At 39.2% G+C, this 20,268-nt stretch overlaps 1 protein-coding gene across 1 annotated transcript in view; it reads right to left on the bottom strand.

The window, feature by feature from the left end:
• The window catches only part of PYRD (pyrimidine d), a 302,811-nt gene that overhangs the window by 222,433 nt on the left and 60,110 nt on the right, over nt 1–20,268 (bottom strand). Inside the window, exon 3 of the mRNA XM_089415909.1 lies at nt 3,716–4,039. Within this exon, the coding sequence (XP_089272035.1) occupies nt 3,716–4,039 (324 nt within the window). The remainder of the gene's footprint in view (nt 1–3,715; nt 4,040–20,268) is intronic.

A 20,268-nucleotide genomic window follows, 5' to 3' on the forward strand; every position in this document is an offset into this window, starting at 1 on the left:
TTTGGCTCCATAAGTCATTTGATGAACTATTTGATGACATGTTGGATTCGATATGAAGATTGTCAAAAAACCAAGAAGGTCGAAGCTCATTATGGTGTGACGCAGATAGGAGCCAAGAAGCTACAAACAAATCTCCATGAAAGAACAAATAACCGATGCATTGACGAATATTTTTGAGACAAGCTAAGGCTTGTGGTTATATCTCCATGTTTGAGAGGGAGTGAGGATCTCCTCCGTGGTTGAGAGGCAGTGAGGGTGGACACCGTATTCTCCATGTGTCATGCACTATGGCCAGGACTAACAGCCATAAGCCTAGTGAAGGCACTGGTAAGAAGAATGGTGGATTGAATAAGTATCTAGGACCGATATTCTTTCAAGATTTGTATCCAAGATAAGAATAATCCTAAGGACCGATATTTTGAGGATGTGTATCCAAGATAAAATAGTCCTATGAGGACACACCTGGTGAACATTCGGATGGGGTATACGCCTAGAGAGGTGGTGGTGTCCAAATTTATGCCTTCCAAAGTTCCAACATTGTGCTCTGATTTAGTGGAGAGATAGAGCTGGTTAGTCAAGGCCTTGCTATTTTTGACAATGTTGGTTATGATGATGCATCAATCTGAACCCTTCTTATATGAATATTTCAATTTGAGAGTATCATGTTGTATCATTATGAATACCTCCCTAGTTAAGAGGGAGTGTTGGAAATGTAACTAGTGTCGGTCTTCATAATGTAATTCAAATGTACTATTGATATATCTGTTCATTTATTATATTCATTATTTCTAGTCAAAGCCTGTTCTTCATGCTTATAGGGTCAATTGAGTCAAAAGAAAATTTATTATGAGTCAAAGAATTGTAATTGAGTCAAAGTCCCTTTTCGACTTGTTGTAAGGAAAAGGAAAAATTATTTTATTTGAGTCAAAGAGTCAAAATGTCATCCACAAGACCATGTCATCCCTCCTTAGTCAAATCAACCTAAAGAGGCAGCTATTTGACCTCCTGAACATGTATAAATACAAGGCAGCTCAACCTCAACCATTCACTCACTCATTCATTGATTTTGTGCAAGATAAAGAAGAAAACCAGCCAAGTCAAAGGAGAGAGAAGATGACTTGATTTCTTCCCTAGTTCTATTTACACGTGTGAATTTTCCTGAGGCAGATTTTGTGCTACTATAGGCCCAAAATTTTAGGGGCTGAAATTTCAGATGATTAGATTTTAGAGATTTGACCAACGTTGCCTTTTGTTGACTATGACTTTGTTGGAGATGGCTTAGAGGAGGACTGACTTGGGTCTTTGTGGCAATCTTGGTCTTGGGTCTTGGATAACTCACTTTGATCTAATTCTATGAGAAGAGGATTTTTTGGGTTTTTTCCCTTGTGGGGTTTTGCCCTGGCTTGGAGCCTAATTTCTTGTGTCCTTTGTCTCTTTGTGATCTTCATGTTTTGTACTTTTTTGCTAATTGCTTGATGAAGGGAATATAAATTTAATAAGAAGTCAACAAGCATTCACAAGTAATTATCAAGTTAAAAGAAACAACCCTAATTTACCAGCATCTTGGTTTCTCAACACCCTAGAACCCTTGAGGAGCCCAGTTGTATGATCCTCGAGGGATGTATGAGTGAGGAATACTCCTAGCATCCAAGGTCAAAAGAAGGAAACTTGGAATGAATCTTTGTTTGCTCTTCTAGATCTAAGAGGTAGTCTGACGGGCAAGAGGTGCTCTACTCTAGAGCCATATAGAGCTGATCTCTTTGACGCTTTGAAAATGTGTGGCATGATGTATCGATCGACACTTCCAAACCGATATTTGATGAAATCAGGTGGACTACTACAGGGAGAGGTCGAGGAGAAACACGGGACCTCACCATCCTATTGTCTAGTGCATTTTGGGACTCTGTTGGTCGTTTGTTGCTCCAACATGATGGATCAACAAGTATGAGGTAATCAGCATGATCATCGCAAAATGGGGCATGGTGTGCAAGAGTTGAGATCCATGGTTAAAACTCTCTCTGATGAACAGGGCTAAGCATCTTTGGTCTTGGTATCAGAAAAAATTAAGGACGGAGCCCCCTAAGTCCCTATATAGGTAATGCTAGCATCCTCGGACCTCATTGTATAGGGGACACCGAAAGATGAGGTGCATCTCCGTCTCTAGCTCTTGAAGGTGACACACCTAGCAGTTATTATCAGATCATGGTATATGGTGATCTATCTCTATTCGAAGTCGACGGGAGCACACCCAAGGCCTTCCCAAAGTGAGTGCATCCAATGTCTACCCATATATGGGGGGTGAACAATGATGCCATCTCATAGCTCCAGATAATGCTCTAGGAAGAAGGACATCTCCGAGCCCCGGCCCATTGAAGGAGAGGTCCAGGTGACCTGAATGTATAATCTGTAGATATATCCTTTCTGATAGCCGAGTTCAGTACCTATCTAGTTGGTAAGAGATGACACAACGCGTCGTGGGAGAATCTGAAAGGGGGAAGGTGGTCTAGGCAGAAAGTGATCGATTGGAGGAGGTTGGATGCCTTTGAGAATAACTCAGATAAATACACATACATTTTGTTTTAGAATTGATATATTAAATATATTTACAAACGTTCAAGATTTTTGAAAAGGAGATATTCAAAATAACTGGGGCAGAAGAAATTTGAGTGGTGGAAGTCTGGACATCAAGAAATATAGGGTTGACTTATGGGAGGAGAAAGTATTTCAAAGGTTTGACCAGTCAATGACAGATTTAGAAATAATCTAAATAAATAAATGAAAGGAAAAAATGGTGACAGTTGGTGTGAGAAGGAAAAAGGCAGTCAAATGGACAGTTCTACACAGGTAGACAGGTAAGTCTGCAGTTCCTCCAAAACAGCTGACTCTAACAATAGGCTGTATCTAACAATCATGGAAGAAAAACGATGGTCAAAGAAACAGACAGCAGTTCATCCATGTAAGGTAGCATCCAGCTGTCCACATAAAAGGGCCAAATTTTGGGTATTACAGTGTCTAAGGATTGTGTGTTAGCTTTTAACACGGGTCTCCAGATAGAATGTTGTGGATGCAACCTGAATATCCTAAGATTGATACTTCGTGTTTGTTAATCTAACGTGAAAAGAAGTTGGCAGGGAAGCATCTGCAAGGGCAATTTGGCAAATTTTCAAGGAAACACTGCTTAAAATACTTAAAGAACACACAAGAGCTTACTCTTATAACTATGAACAATATCAATATTTACATAAGAGTGAAATCCCAGGCACTGTGTACAACTAATATAATTATGGTTGTGCAGGTAATTGATGCAATTTTCAATCATACTATGGCAATATACTATGGGATTAAACAATTACAACCAATTGACATGACCATGGTTTTACATTAGTGTAAGAAACAGAAAACGCAAAAATGATAAAGGATGAGGTTTTTGGATCATATTTTATGGCTCAAGTATAAACCTTAAACCAAAAAACAGACAATATTTTCCATAACATTTTCAAAAACAAATCATGAGGCAATCAGATAAGCCATTCATTTGAAAATAAAAAATGGCTTCTGCTTCTTAGGCCAAACTAAGCAAGCAACCAAACTGAACTTTAAGTGTTAGATCTACCTTAAAATCCAATATCAAAGTGAGTATAGTGAAATGGCATTAAAAATAGAATGCACAAAGGCAGAGTTTCATAAGGAACACAGAAGCAACATACATGCTTACCCCTGCTCCGGCAATCTGAAGACACGAGGCTTTGGATTTCCCTCTTGAGGTACTGGGGTCACCGAGCCAACTTCTACAAAGCCAAAACCTAAACCAAGTAAACCCTCCACTGCCTCTGCATTTTTGTCGAAACCAGCTGCAAGTCCAATTGGGTTTGAAAATTTTCTTCCCCATACGTCAACTTCCAATATGGATGGATCTGGCCTCTTCTCTCTTGGAACCAAACCATGGGCTGCTGCCCATATTGCGAACTGATGAGCATCCTCTGGATCCAGAAAGCTGAACAGAGGATTCACAAATTTCGTCGCTTCAAATAGCCATCCACTGCCAAAATACAACAAATATTCAGGAAAAACGTCAAAACAAGGCACCCAGTGTTTTCTGCAGTCAATTAATTATACAGAAATACTGATTTATCAATAAACGCATAGCATTATCAGCCAATAATTCCAGTATTGACTGAGATCACTGTGGTAAGATTTTAGACATGTATGAAGTAAATTATCGATACAGCCTTCACGGTCAAGATTTTCACTCTACAGCACTGGGAAGAAGTTCCTTCTAGATTAGCTTTCAAGGCTGTAAACATTTTGTTGCCCTAGGTTCAACTTCTGTAAATGGATATCCAATAAATCATTCCTTCCATTTCAAATAAGGCCTTTGAACTGGGCAAACATTAGAATGAAAAAATCACATAGCAACATCCACAAGTATACCTGTCATTGCACAATATACATAACCTTGAGAATGCAGTCAATTAGATAATATAATGTCTAATGATCTGTAAGAAGCAAATATATTTCATATCGACACTTAAGAACAGAACCTCATATAGTGGATTACAGGTGTTACTTATTTGAAGGTTGTCTACAACATGCTATAGCTGGCATGTTAACGGTTGACTTTGAAAAACTGATATTGAAGATCATCATGTATTCATGGAATCACTCAAAGTTACCATAGAATCATTGCAATCTATGAAGCCTGTTAACTCCAGATCAGTTCTATAGGATAGTAAACTATTTTACCTTAAAGCTACTTATGAATAACTGATTCATGAAAGATAAGGGGTATCCTATAGACTATACTAACATTATAACTCATTCATGTAAACAGAGGTCAAACGGTTCATGGATCAATTAACGTACACCCTTGTACATTTATATTCAACTTTCAAGTCATTCTATCAATATTTGTGCACCTGGCCAAATCATTATCCTAATCTCTTAAAAAGTAGATGGGCAGAATGTCTCTCAAAAACTGTCATTGAGCTCTGCGACTTTACAACCAACATCAAAACTGCAAGACTTCTAAGCTAAGTCACATGACACAAAGACGAGGGGCACCGAGAACACATCGATATGAGTATCGATGTGTGGGACACATCAACCCTAGAAATAGGACACCGGGGTCACGGTTCATGTATATAGACAAAGATCTAAATTTTTAAGAAAATAGAACATTTACAAAATATTGATACAACTAGTTACTACATCAAGGATGACCAAACACACAAGAATTAGAATTTTCATTACACATGTCATGAAACAGAAGTTTAGAAGTTAGAACCATAAATTGTAATTTTCTCAATGGGTGATTTGATGTCATCAAAATCAAAATGCATCACATACATATCGAGCCACTAATACTGTAGGTGAGAATGCCAACGGCAAACACAAAATAGGGTAGATAATAGAACCATACATAGAAGAATCCCATAGCTCATCAGTGCTAGCAATCATCCTCCCTGTCAAAATCATCAAAATCACCACCATTGACACTACTCTCTCCTCCATCCCCTCTCCTCTATACCTACTCCAAGATATGCATCTATTGGTGTGGGGGATGACTCCTCAAGAGGATTACCATCACAAAAGTGACCGTCTCTAACATTGATTCATTAAGATCCAAGTTGGATAATGCCAACTCAAGACTACCATCCAAACCCATCTTGTCAAGAAATGCATCCCATGTCCTTGTCTTCATCTAGAAAAATCATTTTAAGAGTCCCCATAGGTTTTTTTCACACCTTGGTGTCAGACACATTTACGCACGTGTCGTAGCATGTCACGTGTCTGACATGCAAGTTGGATGTGTCCTCTTACTTGGCTTCTAAGGCACCTTCTTCTAAATTTTCAATACATCAATTGTTATGAACTCCATACTCTGCCTTTTGCTTGATCAACAATATCCAGTTTGGACAATTATTATAATGACTATTGCCTACTATCAAACAAGTGATATGGCTACCAATTCCCAAATCACTGTTAAGGTAATCTAGACAGAGATAAAAGGTGTGCCTTCATTACTATTTTGTACTTCTACATAAACCTAAAGATGACAAAAAAAAGGTAGCAATGATGATCATCAAATCCCACTGGCGTAATCAAGGTTTCAAGGGTTTTGTTTTATAAGGCAGCCAAGGTACTATTAGAAAATCAGAAATGGAAAAAGATTTTCTCTTGTTGATAATTACTTGTGATTTCTTTGAGTTCTTATTATTTTTCTTATGTTCTTCTTTTATCTTAATTTCATCAAGCAATTGCCAAGACCAAAACATGAAGATCAAGTACACCAGATGTAAGGCACTCAGCCAAGGCTAAAACCCCTGTATAGGGGAAAACCCAGTCAAAAACTCTTCCTTAAGTAGATTCAAAGTGAGATAGACTAAGACCTTAGACCATCAGACCTTCCTCCTCCACCAAGTCATCCATCCAAGATGATCTAGTAGTCTCTTCTTATCCAAAAGCTTCAACCCATCAACAATCCAAAAGTTCGACTTCCCAGCTATAGAATTTTGGCCTAGCTTCAACTCTGCAGTTTTAGGCCCCTCCAACAGCTTCACACATGTGAGAGAGATCAAGAGAATTTCAACTTCTTATGCTTGAGAGAAACTTCCTTCTTCTTCAGCCCTTTCCTCTTCTTTCCTTGAAATTTGCACTTTTTCTGGCCCCAGAAGTTGCAAATCGAACTTGTGAGTATGAGTGACAAATGAGGTCGAGTTTCTGCCTTTATATAGTATTTTTTTTCCCTTTTGTTTAGGCCGATTTGTCCAGTTTGAGGCCGACTCAGTGGAGGAGGCCTAATTGACCTATTTTACGATAAAATAAATTTCTTCTTTGACATGTAGAGACCAAGAAGGGTCTCTTACAATATGACATGCACAAGGACACTTGGCATAAACCCTAGAAGCCTTCAATGGAGGCTTTGACCTAAAAACAATTGACTCGAACATGAAACCCATGCTTTAATAAGTCAATTTCTTTAATAATAAAATTTCTTTTTCTTTCTTTTGATAAATACATTGCATTATAACTCGTACAATTACGAAGATCGACACTAGTTACGTTCTTCAACTCTCCCTCTTAACTAGGGAGGTATTCATAATTACATATATATAGAGGTACATGGAAGATCCCAAAATGAACTATGAAGAGTTCTAGCACACTCAGTGTTGTGAACTAGATACCTGACCAAGGTATTCTATCCAAGTGGGACTAAGATGGACTCAAGCTTTAGCCAACTCTAGGTACCATCAACCTTTTAAGCTCTACCACCAACCCAGGGATCTAGGTGTGTATCCAAGGTCGGAGCTCCATGACCAACGCCACCCTCCTTCTTCGGGATCTTGACATCAACACATAGGTCGGCCAAATGTCCTCCCAAGCATCCACCATTAAATGCTTCAACTCTCCCTATCAAGTTAGATATATCCATTTGTCCAAGCATGCTTTCAGAGTGTTCAATATTTTTATGGAGAGATTTACATGTACAAACACAAACCCCAATCAATAATAAACTTTCAAATATACATATAAGTAAACACAAACCTTCGGGGTCCTCATTCATTCAGATGTTGCTTATATCATCATCAAATTATCCAATCTACAATTTGTTGGAAGCTGTCTTCTTCTTTCATTTCTTCAACAGCGCCAAATACATCTTCAAATCTTTCTCAAATCTTTTGCTTACTTCAAAGCATTCACTGCCATAATATGCCCTCCCTCTCAACTCGAGAGATATCCCCTTTCTTCTATCCAAGCTCCCTCTTAACTTAGGGAGATCAACCACTCCTTCTTTTATAACATCAGAGAACCTTCCATGTCTTCTATTCCTTCTTACAATATCAAGGTTATCTTGTTTATCATAACTTCCTTCATCATGCTTATCAATATTATCAAGTCATCTTCACTTACGAAAATCTTCAACATCTTGAATATTATGTACCTGCAAAACTTTAATAACAAGTACAACAAAAAAATACAGAACCATGAAGTTAACTATATCAAAATCATGTTACTACAATGGGATGTATTTAGATTTTTGGATATCAAACGCCTAAACTTAGTTAAGTTCATAATTAGCAAGAGAAACATCTTTTTACATATTGGACTTCAACTTCTTGCTAGGGTTTTGTCATAAACCCTAGACTCAATCTTCAAGACACAAAGCCTTAGATATCAGTAATTCAATCAAATAACAATCCTACTATACATCTAAGGTTTCACCAATTTTCAAAATCTACATGCCATACTCTACTAGGGTTTGTTGCAAACCCTAGATTTTATCAAAACTATATCAGAAAACAATCACATCCTAGAATATCAATCTCTACTAGGGCTCGAATATACATATCTAGGATTTTATGTACTAGCATTTCTCATCAATATTCATACCTATTAGGTAAACCCAGGACACAAACCTCAGTGCATCAAAGTTGTATATACAAAAAAAAATTATTGGGCTAAGGCTTCTTTCCTAGGATCTTACTATAGTCAAACCCTAAATATCTAGGGTTTCAATACATTATTTAGACATTAACAACAAACCCTAAAGGGCTAGGATTTCTAACATAACAATATCAAAACCTTAATCATCAAAGAACAACAACCCTAAGTAAACTAGGGTTTCATAATTATTATTAACATGCCCTTAGCAACAAGTGGTTAGGGTTTTATAGTGAACCCTAAGAGTTAGGGTTACACAAGAATGATCAAATAATATCATGAGGGTAGATTCAATCTAATGATTAATCACCCTAACAAGAATCTTTTGTGATTCGAAACCCTATAGATAACGATGTCAGTAATGTAAAGTAAATTTCAAAAGAAGAATGATCGTACCTTTTACATGAAGAGAACTTTATGATAAAGCTTATAGTCTAAGACACAAACCTTGTAGGACATCAATTATTGAAGGACTTCCTTTGTAGCATAACTTCTTCCACGCTTCAAGTTTATTCTTTGAGGTCTCCTCCATAACCTTTGTGTATTTTGCAGCCTTTCCTAACCAAGGAAAATATAAAAAAAAGTTATTAGCATACAATATAAACAAGTCTTAATGTGAGGAGGAAACCAAACATGAAAAGATGAAACAAAGAACAAAATACTTATCTTTTTGGTGAAAGGGTGGAGGCTCCCTCTTAACCCAATCGTTTTGAGGGATGCCTACAACCTATCAAAATAATTCAAAAATGTTCTTAACAAGACATGTTAGAATAGAAAACTCTAGAAATCAGAACATAAAGGAAAATAATACAATACTAAGAAGGATATGTAGGATAGGACTTAGTAGGATAATTCCTTGAATTCTAATTCCTCAGTCTTATTCTTCTTCGGTGGTGCTTCATCGGCAATATTTGCTTGATCCTTATCTCTCTTCTTATTCCTTGGATTCTTAAGACAATGACTTTTATAATGACCCATCTTATGGCAATTATAGCATTCAATCTTTGATAGGTCAACTTTCTTCTTTGGTCCTTTGAACTTCTTGAAGGTTCCCTTCTTCTTGTGATGAGCAAAATAGGCATTAGAGGTGTTTTCTTCTTCATCTTCCTTCTTGTTGTTTACTAATGATATTTGAGCTTCTTCTTGACTGCATGCATTCCACATTTGCTCAAATGTTGGTGTATCCTTCCAACTGTTGATTCCTGATGCAAAAGCACTCCAAGATTTCGGTAGTCCTAGAAGAGCAGTAATTACGAGCTATTTTTCTGTTACAACTTCATCTATTGCTTGGAGTTCATCTCTGATTCTAGATATCCTTATAAAATATGATGAAACGGTGTCATCATTCGTTATCTTAACAGTTCTTAGTTCATTCTTGAGGCTTGTTATTTGACCAATGTTCTTGATTGTGAATAATTTGGAGAGAGCCTCATACATTTCTTGAGCGGAATCTATGTTGGAAATGTATGGAATTAAGTTGTCCTTTACTCCATCCACTATTAGGTTCATGGCTACAATTTCGGATTCCCTAAACTTCTCCTTCTCTACTTGATCTGTTGGTTTCTTCATTTTCCCTTGAACAAGATTCAATACTTTGTGCTTTTTGAGGATAAGATCTATCCTCTTTTTCCATGCCCTGTAGTTGGAGGCTCCTTCTAGTTTGTTTTTTGTCTTCATTGAGTTTGTCATATTGATGTTTGCTACTCCTTGTGACTTAACCCTAAAACTACTTTTTGTCCTTTCAGTAGATCTTCAGGCTGCCTTTTTCTTCCTTCTTTAACCTTAGCTCTGAAACCATGTTAGAAAATCAGAAAGGCAGAAAGATTTTCTCTTGTTGATAATTAGTTGTAATTTCTTTGAGTTCCTATTATTTTTCTTATGTTCTTTTATCTTAGTTTCATCAAGCAATTACCAAGACCAAAACACAAAGATCAAGCACACCAGATGTAGGCACTCAGCCAGGGCTAAAACCCCTATATAGGGGAAAAACCCAGACAAAAATTCTTCCTTCAGTAAATTCAAAATGAGATAGACCAAGACCTCAGACCAACCAACCTTCCTCCTCCACCAAGTCATCCTTCCAAGATGATTTAGTAGTCTCTTCTTATCCAGCAACTTCAACCCAGCAACAATCCAGAAGTTCGACTTCCCAACTACAAAATTTCGACCCCCAGATACAGAGTTTCGACCCAACTTTAGCTCTGTAGTTTTCAGCCCCTCCAACAGCTTCACACATGTGAGAGAGAGAGAGAGAGAATTTTGACTTCTTATGCTTGAGAGAGACTTCCTTCTTCTTCGCTAGCCCTTTCCTCTTCTTTCTTTGAAATTCGCACTTTTTCTGGCCCCAGAAGTTGCAGATTGAACTTGTGAGTATGAGTGACAAATGAGGTCGAGTTGTTGCCTTTATATAAGAGTTTTTGCCCCTCTGTTTAGGTCGACTTGCCTAGTTTGAGGGCAACTTGGTGGACGAGGCCTAATTGACCTATTTTACAATAAAATGAATTTCTTCTTTGACAAATAGAGACCAAGAAGGGTCTTTTATAATATGACATGGACAAAGACACTTGACATACACCCTAGAAGCCTTCAATGGAGGCTTTGAACTAAAAACAATTGACCCGATCATGAAACCCATGCTTCAATAAGTCAATTCCTTTAATAACAAAATTTATTTTTCTTTCTTTTGATAAATACATTACATTATAACTCAAGTACAATTATGAAGACCAACACTAGTTACATTCTTCAACAAGTTCGAAACTCGCAATAGTCAACAAGAGACACCAAAAAAAATCTAGCCATCTTAAGAGTTGGTGTGGCCCAAGTCGGGTGCCATCCCGAGGTGATTTTAATAGCTTAGATGTCAACGGTCTCACAAGTCACAAACATGCTAACAAACAAAAAAAGGTAACAATGTTGATCTTGGGATGCAAAAAAGCACCCTTTCTATCTACGAGTTTTCAAATGAACAAGGTTAAGGACGGTAAGGAATATAACTACAAAGGGGTGGAAGGTCTCTAGGAGGTCATCCTTGATCCTGAGGGACAACTTGAAACAACTTTCACCTAGGGTACAGGAACTTAAGTCCACAAACACTCAAGTTAAGGCCTTCTTCTAAAAAATAAATCTAAAACAAAGTATTCAACTGCCATAGGAGACTCAATCATAACCATCCAATTCATGATCTTGAAATCAAACTCATCTGACAGCAGGATAGTATTAATGCTAGTTTGAATTCATAAGGAGATCTATGAACTAGAAAAAGTCTCTTCTACAAGGTTTCAAGAGAGCATAATTATCAAGTTGACTCTCCAACAAATGAAAAATAGGGGCTCTCCCTAAATATGGGGGTTGACACTATCAACCAATACCTTAATCCTCATAGGTTTATGGATATGGAGGCATGTTACATCACAACAAATCACCATATGTCACAATATCATCATCATCCAATTACAAGCGAGGCAACTAGATACAAAAGGAGTTGCCCACCTCCCTCTCACATGCTTGAACTTAATTGTGGTCTATTTCTTGAACCACCCAACGAGGTTTGCAAAGAAAAGGCAAGATAATGGTGACCTATATGGGAGAAGAGAACAACGCCATTCAGAACAAGACTATTTGGCGAAACAATTATTTGTTAAGAGTTTTCCTCAACCTTTGGACGATAGTTTGGAATTTTTGTTTAATGCTCAAATAGCTCAAATTTGTTAAAACAAGCCATACCAATGAAGCCATATTTTGCATTTCGTGGTACATTTCCTGTTGAATGTGGCCATATCATGCTTTTATCTTTATTTTTAAGTGCATTAACCTCTGGGGCGTCGTTCCAAGCCCAACCCAAGAGGTGGACAAGGGGAAGTGAAGGCTAACACCTTATGGACCCAATGGACAAATGTGGACCCACATGCGGAAAATGTGAAGAGGGTTTGTAATGAGAGAAGGGGAGTGAGATATGTGGTATCGAGAAGCAGGACCACGCAACCAAAATCAAGTTTTCTCATGTAGTGCCACTCCTAAAGATAATGGCCAATAAAGGAGATTCCATGGGACTAGGATAAAAGATCAACTCCCAAGTTGAGGTCAGGGAACAAGAGTACAGTCAAATCCCATTCTTTCGACTAAATCCCTCCACTAATCCATGCCCAAATATGCCCAAGAAAAGCAAGCATAAACACCCAATTACATAATGAAAAAGCATACCTTCGAGGTTGGAAGGCCCACCTTCAAACATACGATCATCAAAAATGGGCGAAGGCCCATAATGGCTAGCTCAGGTGGCAAAGGATAGTAGCACATCCAGTGATCAAGTGGCTGCAAGGGGTTGTTGGCTGCCGGCAGAAGACAAATACAAGAGAAAATTTCTCCTATAGGGGCCACCCAGTAGTGGTGGGTAACATCTAGCTCCAACTGGGACATGAGCTCTCAGTAGAATGCACGAACCATGTACTTTAGCAGGGAGGTCATGAGAACACCAACAATCTCTTGGGACAGTAGACCTATTGCCTACACATCATAGACAAATCAAATGACGCAGCGTGTTTTGATATCGTCCATTGATCACCCATGCTTTTGTTAGTCGATAAAATCAACAGGAAATAAAATATATCCTAAAATGCAAATCTAATCTAGCATGATAACATAATATGACATTAAATTCTAATGTAAAAATCAATATGAAAACCATCATATTCTAACATGCATGGTTATATTATGCAAATGCTAAGTGTAATCATAGAGCCAATGCAACCAACATATCAGTAGATCAGTATAAGAACACTCACCTCTATGATTATTCATGTAATAAATCCAAAAGTAAAGATAGGAAGAATCATATGTAGGATCACAAGGGCGGGAGGTGGGAAAATAGGAGACTCATACATCATAGAAAGGAACTATGGAGGAAGGGAAACACACCAATTTGCAGAATTGAATGTGTTCCTTAAAAGTTAAAACAAAAGATAGAGATATTTATAATCAAGCTCATGAACATCCGATGGAGAGCTACCTCACGCATATCATCGTCATGGCATGAGGAAGCAAATGGCTTAGACACAGCTAAAATGATATTATTGGAAAAACAAGGTGTTAAACCATCATTATACCTAGCGAAAAACCATGATTCCCCACCTTTAAGAGGGGAAACTAACACTTCCTCAAAACTAGGTAAATGAACCTCATCACAAACATCCACCTTTGGGCCATCAACACAACAAGGGGAGGACTGCTCAAACATGAAGAACAATCATTTGTCAGTGACATGGCTAGAAGAAGCATCCTCCTTAATCCTTAATCAGTAATCCTCCTCTTTGTCCACAACTTCCTGTTCAATCCAACCCAAATCCAAACAATAGGGGTGCTTAACACGTTGAGACACTCAACCTTCCTGCATACAGTATTGCCACTGCGGAATGAAATGAATTAAATCTCTAGTCCAGTCGAGTGGTAAATACTCAGACTTCACCAATAATTGTTGAACATACTGATGATGAAGTCTCAGAACTAGAACCTAGGAATTCTGCTGGAACAACTAGGGATGAGTCAACGCAAACTCCTATGGAACAACAACCCCCTTCTCAAACAATTGTTACTAGAGGATGTCAGACTAGTCCACCTTACCCTGAGAGACTATCCTTAAGCAAACAAAGTCCTCATCCTGAATTTGACTTTTTAGGGGAATTGTAAAATTTATTTGTCAAAATCTTGTTACTTCAGGCTATGAGGGACGTACCGATTTATGCCAAAACAATCAAAGAATATTTCTCTAAGAAACTTGGAAGAAAACCAAAGGATCCACTCACTATTCACATTATGGGAAATTATCAGACATAATGTTGGGGAAGCCTACACCTGTTAAGTACGGGGATCCAGGGAACCCAATTCTTACAGTACAGATTAATGGGGTTGATATCCCAAATGTGTTGGTAGACTTGGGAGCAGCAATTAATGTCATAACTTCTGCAATTGTGATTACCTTGGGCCTGCGAAACCTTAAACCAACTCCCACCGTCCTAGAATTGGCAAATCGGTCTACTATAAGACCGGTAGGGAAGTTGGAAGATATAACCATTTCAATAGACTCATGGCAGTACCCTGTCGATCTTTTGGTATTACATACCCAATCCCCAGTTGGTGGGCATCCTTTGATTTTAGGAAGACCTTGGCTTGCAACCGTAGACGCTTACATTGGGTGTCGGTCAAGAAATATGGTAATATCTAATGGGGAAGTTACAAAGAATCTTATCCTTTATCCCCCTGCAAAACCGAGTTCACCAGATAAACCAGGATTTACCTTAATACAAAAATCTCTACCTGCAAAAGGGTTCGAACCTGAAAACGAAGAAATTAGACCAATTCTTACTATTGGTGAGGCCCTCTGTTTTAAGGATGAAACGGAAGATGATGCCATTAGTACCTTTATCAGCAGCCCCAACTTCGTTTCTGATTCAACCCGCCAGCTATTAGAATTTGTTATGAGTTGCAATGTTCAGGAAGCCATTGAACTAGAGACTGAAGTTGAAAACGTTCCTGTAATTGTACCCCATAACAGTGTTCCTATAGAAATTGAACCAGGGAAGACGTTGAATGTTAATCTTGACCTTTCACCTTCCCAGTCTGAACGGTTATTGAAAGTCCTTCGGGAACAGAAAGAAGCCTTCGCTTGGGAATATATAGATATGAAAGGAATCCCTGTTGACTTATGTACTCATCACATATACATTAAAGAAGAATGTTGACCTGTTAGGCAACCACAGAGAAGAATGAATCCTACTTTAAAGAACATTGTCAAAGACGAATTACAGAAACTATTGGATGTGGGATTTATTTACCCAATCTCGAACAGTCAATGGGTATCCCCACTAGTCATTGTTCCAAAGAAGAATGGCAAGTGGCGGATTTGTGTTGATTACAGGGAATTAAATAAAGCAACTCAAAAAGATCATTTTCCCTTACCTTTTATTGACCAGGTCCTTGATACATTAGTCGGAAAGTAGTTCTCCTTTCTGGACGGATTTAGTGGGTACAACCAAATCCAAATAGCTCTTGAGGATCAAGATAAAACTACCTTCACATGCCCTTGGGGAAACTTTGCATACCGAGTCCTCCCATTCGATCTTTGTAATGCTCTTGCTACCTTTCAATGGGCAATATTAGGAATTTTTTCTGATCTAGTCAATGATAGTGTTGAAATCTACATGGATGACTTCACCCCATATGGGGATTCTTTTGAAAAAGGTCTGGAAAACTTAGAGAAAGTACTTAAAAGATGTAAGAAAACACATGTTTCTCTTAGTACAATGAAATGTCATATGATGATGAAACAAGGAATAGTGTTGGGACACCTACTTTCAGTTGCACAAGTGCGTAGTTTCATCAGTTATGTTGGCTATTATAGACGTTTTATAGAGAAAAAAAATCTAAGATAGCATTTCCACTTTTTCAATTGTTACCTAAGGATGCAGAGTTTGTGTGGACAGATGAATGTGAAATGACCTTTATGAAAATCAAAAAACTAGTTTGCAATGCTCCGATGTTACGTGGTCCTGACTGGAAGCTCCTGTTTCATATCTCTACAAATGCTTCTCACACAGCAGTAGGGGCAGTCTTCGGACAACGGGAGGACAGGAAACCATACGCAATTTATTACGCCAACAAGAATCTGACTCCTGCTAAACTGAACTATATGATAACTGAAAAAGATTTTTTTGCTGTTATTTATGCTATTAATAAGTTTTGGCATTACATTACAGGGTATCCCACTTTCGTGCACACTGATCATACAACCATCAGGTATCTGATGAATAAACCGATAACTCCTGGTCGTATTACGAGATGGTTATTATTAATTCAAGAATTTGATATCACCATTGTAGATAAGCCAGGGAAAGATAATGTAGTTGTAGATTTCCTGTCTAGGCTGGATACTAGTGATGAAGGTACACCTGTAGAGGATAGTTTTCCAGATGAACATATTTTTGCAATTTCTACTCACTCTGTGGTATGCAGATATTGTTAACTATCTTGCTATAGGAAAAGTACCTCAACACTTGCCATACAAAGAGCAGCAAAAGATTATCCATCATAGTGCCTATTATTTGTGGATAGAGGGATACCTCTTTTATACAGGACCTGATCAACAAAATTGGCGCTGCATAAGTGAAGATGACATCTATGAAATATTGAAAGCTGCTCACGATGGCCCCTGTGGAGGGCATTTTGCAGATAAGAGGACAGGTCATAAGGTGTTACAGATGGGGTACTATTGGCCCTCTATTTTTCGTGATGCAAGGAAATATGTTTGAGGGTGCGATAGCTGCCAGCGGATGGGACAGCCTGGTCGATCGGATGAGATGTCGTTACAGCCTCAACTAGTTCTTGAGCCCTTTGAGAAATGGGTTATCAATTTTGTTGAACCGTTCAATCCATCTTCACATCAGAAAGTCCACATTCTGGTTTGCACGAATTATGTGACAAAGTGGGTAGAGGCCAAGGCTATTGTGAAAGCAACAGAATAAGTTGTCTCAGACTTCTTATTCGAAGAAATTTTCGCTCGGTACGGAGCTCCTAGAGAGATAGTTTCAGATGGAGGGGTGCAGTTCACATCACATCTGATAGCAGGACTTATGAAGAAGTATGGAATCAAGCACAGGGTGACATCTCCATATCATCCTCAGGCGAATGGTCAAGTCGAGAGTACAAATAAAGTGTTGGAGAATATCCTTACGAAGACTGTAGCAAACCATCGCCGAAATTGGGCCAAAAAGCTTCCTGAGGCACTTTGGGCGTATAGAACAACATGGCGAAACACAACAGGATTTTCACCATACGAGCTTGTCTATGGGAAATCCCCTTTGTTTCCGGTGGAATTCGAAATTAAGACGCTCAAGACAGCCCTTGAAGTAGGTTTGGATCTTTCAGAAGCCCAGAAACACCGACTGGAACAGTTAAATGAGTTGGATGAAATTCGTTTGATAGTTGTCCAGAACACTATTGCGATTCAATAGCAACAAACTAAATGGCATGATATATTTATCAGAAAAAGGTGTTTCAAAGAGGAGATTGGGCATTTCTCTATGACTCTCGGTTCAAAGATTTTAAAGGAAAACTTTGCTCTAGATGGATGGGACGATATGAAGTTGACACGGTGCTTGATAACGGGACTGTTAAACTCGTAACAATCGATGAAGCACACACTCACCTGATTGTAAATGGACACCGCCTCAGATTGTATCACTGTCCAGTTTCTAAAGACACCTTTATCAAACATCTCTCTGATAATTCTGGTTTTGAAATTGTTAGTGCAAAGAACTATTCCTCTGCACCTCTTGCTTACAAAAATAAAAATACACACACACACACATATATATATACAATAAAATGTTGTTACTACTCTCTCATTATTTTCCTTGCAGGTACTTCGTTGGTGCTGCTACTCCACTGGTGTTGTTACTCCCTCGGTGATATTACTCTGCGGATGTTGATTTCGTCTAAGTACTTCACTGGTGTTGTTACTCCTCCGGTGTTGTTACTCTGGGATACTGATTTCGTCTATGTACTTCACTGGTGTTGTTACTCCTTTGGTGTTGTTACTCCTTCGATGTTGTTACTCCCCCAGTGTTGTTACTCTGCGGATGCTGATTTCGTCTTAAGTACTTCACTGGTGTTGTTACTCCTTCGGTGATGTTACTTCGTTCATGGCGATTTCGGCGATTTCGTCTAAGTACACTGGTGTTGTTACTCTGTTCGTTGCGATTGTCTAAGTACACTAGTGTTGTTAATCCTTCGGTGTTGTTACTCCGTTCATAGCAGTTAGGTCTAAGTACTCATCCGGGGTTGTTACTCCTCCGATGTTGTTACTCCATCAAGGTAAGTTGCCAGGTACGTCCCCAACCGACTTCGTGGATTTGATTGATATTTCACCTATGACATGACTAGACATGACCATGGACGATCATCCCTTAGTTGGGGGGAGGTATCATATTTAATGTTAAAGATGTCATATTTAATAGCAATGATGATCTGTCATTATCGTTGTTGAACCTTGCACCAACTCGTACATTCCACGTCATTATTTTGATCCCCACCATACCTTGCACATTTATCCATACGCATTGGAACTTGAACTACGTACGATTGCATTGAATTACGGTCCTTCCCAATGCGTTGTAATAATTGTCGTTATTACCACAATCCACCATGGATTTTCCCCATAACATCTACCCAGATTTCCCTTTCACCGCATCCTTTGCCACCGCAATCCCTGTCATCGCAACTTTACCAGCTAACACTCCCCTCAATGGTTTTTGTTACTACTCTGAGTGTTGCTACTTCAAGTGCTGCTACAGAGCAATTGGCAGAATGGGTGGGCAAGTTGTTAGGCATGAACTGGAAGACACAGCGTAGGTCCGACGCCATCCGGATGTATGGCAGGTTTTTCAAAATGCAAGATGGCACACCTATTTTGAGAGGTTGTAGGGATTTGATGAAGCCGTTACAGTCGAATTTGCATTGAATTTGGATGGGAATTATTCCAGAGTCTGTGGGCTGGACATTCCTATCACTGAAGAAATTATCTCGACTGTCAATGGGTTGCCGCAAGGAGGGCAGAAATGGTTCGCCCAGAAATCACCCTTACCAGAATTTCTGGAATTATTCTTGCAAGCAAGAGAAACTGTGGTTCAAAAGGGAAGGGGATATGATCGAAAATCCTTGCCACATCCATGGGTCGAGGTCGCGTACTTTGTGGTGCGATACATTACTTGTGAAGGTCAGCTCTCTACCTTGTTCAAATACCATTTTAAACTTCTTGCATGCCTTCGGTTTCATCGTGTGCATTCTCTGGATATGCCATATTTCTTATGGAATAACCTTCAGTTAATGGCACGGTCTACTCGTCGATCACGTCAACCGTTGGTGGTCCTCACAAACCACGGGCTTGTCAGGCTGCTGCTGGTGCATGCCTTGTCACAGACTTTCGTGGCTTGGCCACAATTCACTAAATTAGCAGAAGAGGAACTTGCAGCCATGATGCCGACAAGAGAGGAAGAAGAATTAGTGGCAGAGGAAGAAGTCGCAGACGACGTTGTTACACAAGAACCAGCGTCGGCTGTAGAACAATGGGAAGAATTGGCAACGGAGTAGGCTGCAGTAGAATCACCAATAGAGGAAGGGGCCGCAGACAATGTTGTTACACAAGAACCAACATTGACTGCTGACCTAGAAGCAGAAGCGATGGAGGTAGAAGGCAGTGCAGGCGACGTTGCGACACAAGAACCAGCGTCAATTGTCGACGTGGAAGCAAAAGCAATGGAAGTAGAAGGAAGCACAGGTGACGCTGCTACACAAGAACCAGCGTCGACTGCTAAACTGATCAAAGAATTGCCAGCAGTGGAAGAAACTGTAGGCGGCGTTGTTACACAAGAACCAGCGTCGCCTGCCAAAGTGGTGGAGAAACCGATGGAAGAAAAGGGAATCGTAGTCGACGTTGTTACACAAGAACCAGTGTTGACTGCCTAACAAGCAGCGAAAATGGAGAAACAGGTGGCATAGGAAGAAAAGGAGAAGGAGAGTGAGGAACAGCCAGGGGAAGGAGAAAGAATTGAAACAGCAGGCGTTGAAAGGATGGAAATCGAGGAGGATATCCCTCATTCTCCGCTTTCCGCTTCCCTGCCAAGAGGGGCAAGAAAATTTCGCTCCCCTAAACGCTCGGTGAAAGAAAAGATCTCTTCCCCAATACTAAGATTTGTAGGGACAGTTACGGGCACCATCGTCGACACTGTCACACAAGAACCAGTGTCAACTAGTGGACAAATTGGGCAAATTGAA

Source organism: Pinus tabuliformis, chromosome 6 (assembly GCF_031772625.1).
Source record: "Pinus tabuliformis cultivar Carrire ecotype Pingquan chromosome 6, CPIR1, whole genome shotgun sequence".
NCBI lineage: Eukaryota > Viridiplantae > Streptophyta > Pinopsida > Pinales > Pinaceae > Pinus > Pinus tabuliformis.